Below are 7,583 nucleotides of genomic sequence, written 5' to 3'. Positions count from 1 at the left end.
TTAATTTTAAAATAAATTAATAAATAAAGCTAATCCTTCTATCAGAAGAGAATGGTCCTAATTTTTGCTTGTGTTTTCCTTTGCTCTAGGATTTAATGTAGGCATCAATTTAAATGCGAGCATAGCATAGAGGAGGGTCATTAAAACAGAAGGGTCATTATATGTAATGCTTACTTTATTCTAATGCAGGACACATAATAAAACAGACTAAAATCTGAAGACTGATATCAGGGTCAATGTCTGATCGTTTTTATGGTTAAAAAACATGGGAAAGAAACTATCCTTCTGTTAAAGTGAAAATAAACCAAACCGAGTAGCAGTTGCTGTTTTTCTTTTGCTGGTGTAAAACTTATGCTATTTTGACAGAAGAAAAGTTGGTCAAGAATACAGTAGATTGAAATTCCTTATGGAATGATTTATTGGCCTCTTTCCGTATTTACAACAGGTGGTTTGTGTTTGACACAGAAACAAAAGACTTGGTCACTGTACACACAGATGGAAACGAACAGCTGTCTGTAATGCGTTACTCACCAGGTTTGAGAGCGTTTATTTACTGGTTAAAAAAAAGTGTTGCCTTTTTTTTATTAAATTTGGGGTTGATTTGTTTTAAAATAATTCCCCACTTGCCATACTGAAGTTGAAAATAAATATGCTGTGAAACACTGGCAGCACTGAATGGGTGGTGTCTTAAGCTCTAGTTTTCTTTTCCCTCCCTCCCTCCCCCACGTGCTCACTATAGTTTCACTGGGAAGGAAAAAACCAAATATGACTTAACTGTGCAGGTTGTTGCAATCAGGTTAGCCCTAAATGGACTGTAGCTGCTTCCCAAAGTGTCATGTGTTTTTAACAGTAATATTTGCTGTATAAACTTGCTGTTTTGTAATCTTGAAACATGCATCAATATGCAACTGAAAAAGGAAAAAATAGAATTTTATTTTTTCATTTTTCGGTGTCAAGGCCTTTAAGAACAGTTCCTCTTGTCTGTGACATACTAACTTTTCAAAGTTAGCCTAAGTTCTTTCTTACAGGAATAATTACTCTTCGCTTTTGTGTTTATAGATGGAAACTTCTTGGCAATAGGTTCCCATGACAACTGTATTTATATATATGGCATAAGTGAAAATGGAAGAAAGTACACTAGAATTGGCAAATGTTCGGTAAGGAACCTTTTTTTCTCTGGGTTTAATATTAACAACTTAAGTATGTTTTGTAGCCCTGTATTAGTACTGTCACATTGAGAGATACTGTTAGTGCAGTTAATACAACATTTTTCTCTTTGTAGGGTCATTCCAGCTTCATTACTCATCTGGATTGGTCTGTTAATTCACAGTATCTTGTGTCTAATTCAGGAGACTATGAAATCTTATACTGTGAGTAAGAATTATATTTGGTCCTTTTGTACAAAGTTCAGGCAGTCTAATACAGATTTAAAATTTAAATGAGACCCTATAACTGCCAAGATAGACCATATGTTTTAATTCATCTGGTGCAATCAAAAATCTATACAATTTGAGAATTAAAAACATTATCTTGTGTGGTTTTTTTTCTTTTGTAGGGATCCCCTCTGCTTGTAAACAAGTCGTGAGTGTTGAAACAACTAGAGATCTAGAGTGGGCCACTTACACCTGTACTTTAGGATTCCATGTTTTTGGTAAGTATCTTTCCTCTTACAAGTTGTTACCATTCTTCTTATTAACAAACACTTGGATTGCCAACTTTTTCTTATGAAACATGACTATTCATGTTTCAGGGAAAAATACAGAACTTCTGTTATGCCATTTTTATTACAATCTGTCCTCTTATTTCAATCCAGAAAGACTCTGATTTAATATTCTTGCTAGCTTCAAGTATAAATATTAAATTACAACATAAGTGGGAGACAAGGAAGAAATCACACACTGCCTTTTCTGTCACACTAGAGCTGCTTCTCGTCTCTTTAAATTTAAAGTACCAGTTCTATAGAATTATCGTTTATTTAAGCAGCTACTGGGTGAAATCCCCTTACCAGAACCACTTTCATTTGCACCAATTACTGTGCAAACACCAAACGGGTGACAGTATCTGTCATTAAGTACTTACAATGTATTTTGATACAATATATAACAATTAAATGAGGTGAAAGGAATGCAAGAAGAAAGAAGAAAAATGAGGATGGTTTGTTTCCATGGGACTTCTCTTCTGCCAGTTTTCAAGGACCTGCTTTCCCCAATGTGCTCTGAAGCTTTGTACTCATTCCAAAATGTGTGCAGAACTAGACAGATCGTTACAAAAGCTGAGTACAAGAAGCTTCAAATTCTTGAGTCCACAAGATAAAATAGGAAGCCATGGTAGAAGTTCAGAGAAGAGTCTGGTTTAGTATAAGCAGTAAGCAAGGAAGATTTTCACCCATGTTTTGAATAGATGCAGTGATGTGTTTGAAAGCAGCCAGAAAGGACATGTTTTTAGAGCCTAGAAAATGGGATGGCAATAGCAATATGCTGGGAAGAAATATTCAAATTTTCTAAAATTTAACTGACAAGCAATGCTTGAGTATCGCTACAACACACAGTTTAGTAAAAGGAGGAAGTCCTAGAAGACTGGCTGCATGTTAACTTAGTATGTTTCTTATATGAGGGATGAAGGCCCTTATAGAACTATCAGCATATTCCTGGGCTTTGGGTATACCTGACATGCAGTTACAGAGCCACAAAGTCTTTGCATTTAGCATCAAAGGTTCAGATATTCTGAAATGATGAATTCTTTGAGTGACTTTATGATTGGGATTAATGCAAAATATAGTGCTATCAGAATATGGGGCTGCTTGTGGTGCATAGAGTCTCATAGGAGAGGGGTGCCACACCTAGGAGAGGTTTTTTCTCCCTTGGAACAGATCAGCTTTTGGAGCAGGTCTGTCGAACAAAATGATTTACTGGGCCGATGGGGAACATGTGGAAACATCATATACTTTTTTATACTTGCAGTCCTCCATGCTGAATTGGTGTATTTTAAGCTAAAGCAACAGGGATGAGGAGTAAATAAAAGTAGTTGCTAGTTTTAATAATTATCACAATTATTATTTTAGTAATGTAATAGAGATTGTGAGGATGTTCATCAAATGAATGGCATTTTAAAATAAAAGGATATAACTTATTCAGAAAGGATGTGTAATGCCAAAGTGGTGGAACTTTTTTATATACGGAACATGGTGCCATATATGCTGAGGATTCGTAGCTATACAGTTAGGTTCAGACTGGGAAGTTACAAAGATAATGCATAATAATTATAGATGAAAAAAAGAATATTGATGGTGGCAGGGTTATACTGTAGCCCATCCTTCCAGAAAGATCAAATGAATGGATTTTTTTTTTAATAGCTAGCAGAATCAGTCAAATCACAGGAATTTCTGAGGATGTGAGATTTTAAATATTCCAGTGTCTTTTGGGAAAGGAATTGCGAGTACACTGGCTAACCAGCAAGTTCTCAAAGTTCTTCTGATACAGGAAATAGATAAGCACCAGGAGGGGAATTTCTTCCAGATTTGATTCTGGGGAGGTGGAAAGAACTTGTTGAGAATGTGAATGCACCTTGTGTAGGAATGACTATGGAATCAGGGAGGTGTGATCCTTAGTATAGGAAGGAAAAAGAGCAACAAAATGAAAATAATGGACTTCAGGGAGGGAAACTGCAAAAGTTCAAAGCCCGTTAGGGAAGATCAGAAGTTGGAGAAAAGATGAGATGCAGTAATTCATTAAAAGGTACGAAGGGCACAAACTGCCAGCCCAGAGAAAAGATAGAAATGACAGCAAGACACAAACTTGGTTAAACCGTTCGTGCAAGGAAGAGGAGTGCAGAAAGTAGAAAGGACCAAGGAGACATACAACCAAAACCTAAACATAAATGCAAGTGACAAGTACAGTAATAAAAGAAGGGCCAATGACAATATTTGTCTGCTATGCGGAGAGGAGGGAGAGAAGAGATGACGCTGCTAAAGCTGAAATGTTTAAAAAAACCTTTTTTTTTCTTTTTAATATGTCTTCATTAGAAGACCTACTGCAATCTGATGACTAACTCAGTGCCGATAATGAAAGGATAACACCTCTGCTTTCAGTAGGGAGAGAAAAGATTAGAAAATAGTTAGGAACTAGATATTTTCAAAATATCTGAGTGTGATGAGCCTTGTTGTGTCTGTAAAAACAACTGGTTAGCATAATCTCAAGACCATTAGTACTTACTTTCAGGACCTCATAGAGAACAGGCAAGGTACTGGAAAAATGGAGAAGAATGAATGCAACATCTGTGGAATCATGTACTTACCTTCAGAGCCCATTTGGAGAGGATAAAGTGAAAAGTTAGTGGCTAGAATAATAAATTGCAGAAACTCATATACTATAAATTGGAAACCAGTCCGGTAATGTTGAAAGTCACTCTACTATTCAGTACTTTGGGAGCTCAGAGCAGCCAGTGTGAACAGTCTTTAAATGCTTGCTGGGAATGCCCCACTGGGCGTGGAAGAAGCAATCGCATCATCAAGGACATGAGGCATCTAGTATATTGATTTTTCAGTAGCTACTGGCTGACTGAAACTAGGGATATTTTCTCACTCTAGTAGAACCACATAAAATATGCGTAGCACTCGCAGAGCAACATAACCAATGCAGGGGATAAAATTAACATTGATCTGTTGAACACCTGTCTTCAAGCATGCAAACAGATTAGTCAGCCTGGAAATGTTTTAGAGATTATTCAAATGAAAATCAACAGCATGTAAAGTGTGTCTGATGGAGGATATTTTAGTGATACAAACACAAGTAAATGTGAAGGACTAAAGACTTTAAAACACTTACTGATCTGTATGCTCTCGCAAAAGCCGTGCGCTGCTGGATACGCAACCAAGGCATCAGTTCATATCATATGCCCAGTTTTGGAAAACTTAGTATTTGAGGTGAAGGACAGGAACAGAAGAAATCTAAGATGCTGTGCAAAGCCTGACAACGTTGCAAGCAAAGCAGAGCTCAAACTGGTTGGGTTCAAAACTGACTAGAAGGCTGTACACTGAATATTATGTTTGTTTGAATATATTTATTAATAGCATGGATGATAAAACAGCGTGTATAATTTGTACGTGGCGTGAAACTGCAGGATTAGCAAATTGTCTTGAGAAATAGAGGAATGGTATGAAAAAAGGGACAATTCAATAGAGACAAATAGGAGGTTGCACACTTGAACAGCAGAACCCAGTTGTACAAATACAAAACAGGAGGAGGAGGAGAGCAAGCAAGAGAGTAGATCTGCACAGAAAGATCAGATTACTCTTGCATACAAACTGAACGTGAGTCAACAGCATTATGCTGTTGTAGAAAAGGCAGATGCATTAGTGGGATATGTAATGAAAAGGATGCCATGCAAAATGTGAAGTAATCATCCATTTATCAGTATCTGCTTCAGTCACAGCTGGAATAGCTGCTTCTGGTTTTTGCATGTTGGACCAACAGATAAAGTGCTGACTAGCAAGAATAATTATCCATCTAAACATTGTTCTGTGAGAAGAGATGTAATGAATGAATTTTAGAGAACAGGAGGAGAAAAAATGCATGGCATTGATCTTCAAATAAGAAAAAGGAAATGGTCTCTTTTTCCACGTCTGCAGAGGATGGGAAGAAAAAAATGGACTCATTTTTCAGCAAAGGGGATTCAGTTCACATATTTGGAAAAACTAACAGTGAGGCACTGGAATAAATTTTGAAAGAGCACAGAGTCTCAAAAAAAAAAAAAAAACCTGATATGATCCTTTCCCCATTTCAAAATGGCAATCTTGTTTCTTAAACCATTTCCTTTAGGGGTTATCTCCAGCTTGTCATAAAGATGCCTGTCTCTTTTCAGCTAGCCGTTGATGTTCATACAGCCTCCTTTTTGTCAAAGCAGTTATTTAGAACAGCTTTTCTGTGTCTCTTCATTCTACGTATTCATAATTCCATGAGTAGCAATTACCGTGTTTCTTCTTTGCACTTTCCTTTTCTTTCTTCCCTGCCTCTTTTTTAATACCCCAATCTAGCAAAGATGTGTTTCTACACGCGTCTGGAGAGTTAGTGGCAGCCCACAAATCAGAACTTTGTGTCATTTTAGTTGCAACAATTTGTAATTCCGTATAAAGACATGGAATCACTTCCTCTTAGTGCTTTTGAATTGCTGTGCAATGGTACAAAGACTGTATTTGGGAATAATTACATGCGGATCGAGGGCTAGCTGTTTCCACAGTGCAGGGCAGATGCCCACTTTGGTGTCATCAGTAGCGCAAAGAAGGGATGCTGGAGCGTTCCTGCCCTGCCTGCAGGCATAGGCATCCTTCCAGGAGATGGCAGGGCAAGCAGGGGGAGTAGCAACTGTCTTATCCTGACCTGTAATAACAACGAAGGAAGAGCATGCACTCAAGTGGTAGGACTTCAGGGGGACGCTGCAGGGATGTGTGACATAGGGACAGTCATTGAAAATCATAACGCCAAGACAAGGCGGGTTTTTTGCCAAATCATAATGGCGGAACACACATTGTAACTGATTACGTCAGTGGTCTCTGAAAGTTAAGTATCATTTAGGTTGAGTAGGGATTAGATAAAATCTGAATTACGAAAATCATAAAAAAAACCCCACAGTACTGCATACAAAAAAATAAAATTTCAATAACTGGTTGGATTTTATTACAATTGCAATTTGTTACAGGCAAGTATTCAGAGGCTTTAAAGATGTGGTGCATAGATTTGGTCCTTGCATTGATGAGCCTACAGTTTAACTGTAGAACACCACTTTGTGCAAGAACAGCAAGGAGTAGAGGACGTGAGGAAGGAGGAGAATTACAGTAAAACAAAAGCATTTTAAAAATTTAGATTAGGTTCTGTTTCTTTTCGAGGGATCCATTAATTACTAAATAACATTTTGAACTATATAATTTCTTGTTTCAGAGGTTTTAGACTTTAGTAATATAAAGAAAGTATGTTGAATCAAACATAGGTAGTTTTTTAGACTACAGTAGTATGAAGAAAGTATGTTAGCTCATACAGAAGCAGAAGGGAAAATAAAAGCAGTAACTGTTATTTTTCTACATAACCATGTGAAAATTCTTTTAGGCTCAGACACATGACCGTAATTCAGCAGAATTCTTTTTTTCAGAGTAAAAAGCACTTTGCTGACTAAAGGAAATCAAGTATTTGTTTATGTGCTTCATTTCCTATTAGGATCTGGTCTTTTGCTGGTACTGAAGTACACACACTGACTCAGCTGCAGTTATTTTATAGTTTTATCTTCTTTCTTTTTTTTAAACAAGTAATCCTTTATTCATATTTTAACAAAACCGTAAGCTGTCACTTTTATTTCCATTATAAAAACCTTTAATTAGTCCCTCTGTGTTTCAGGTGTATGGCCTGAAGGTTCAGATGGAACAGATATCAACGCTGTCTGTCGATCACATGGGAGAAAACTGCTATCAACGGGGGATGATTTTGGCAAAGTACATCTCTTCTCATATCCATGTTCACAGTTTAGGGTAAGGTATTTCCAAAAAATTTACTCTTGTAACTTGCACAAATGCATTAAATATTGTTATCCTACATACA

At 36.9% G+C, this 7,583-nt stretch overlaps 1 protein-coding gene across 1 annotated transcript in view; it reads left to right on the top strand.

Annotated features, from left to right (window-relative positions):
- EML1 (echinoderm microtubule associated protein like 1) overlaps positions 1-7,583 on the top strand; it is a 50,392-nt gene that overhangs the window by 41,815 nt on the left and 994 nt on the right. The window contains exons 15-19 of the mRNA XM_009582304.1: positions 446-534; positions 1,060-1,157; positions 1,283-1,370; positions 1,556-1,651; positions 7,383-7,513. Of these exons, the coding sequence (XP_009580599.1) occupies positions 446-534; positions 1,060-1,157; positions 1,283-1,370; positions 1,556-1,651; positions 7,383-7,513 (502 nt within the window). The remainder of the gene's footprint in view (positions 1-445; positions 535-1,059; positions 1,158-1,282; positions 1,371-1,555; positions 1,652-7,382; positions 7,514-7,583) is intronic.

Source organism: Fulmarus glacialis, unplaced genomic scaffold, assembly GCF_000690835.1.
Source record: "Fulmarus glacialis isolate BGI_N327 unplaced genomic scaffold, ASM69083v1 scaffold2577, whole genome shotgun sequence".
NCBI classification, from domain to species: domain Eukaryota; kingdom Metazoa; phylum Chordata; class Aves; order Procellariiformes; family Procellariidae; genus Fulmarus; species Fulmarus glacialis.
This window is presented reverse-complemented; position numbering and strand designations above follow the sequence as displayed.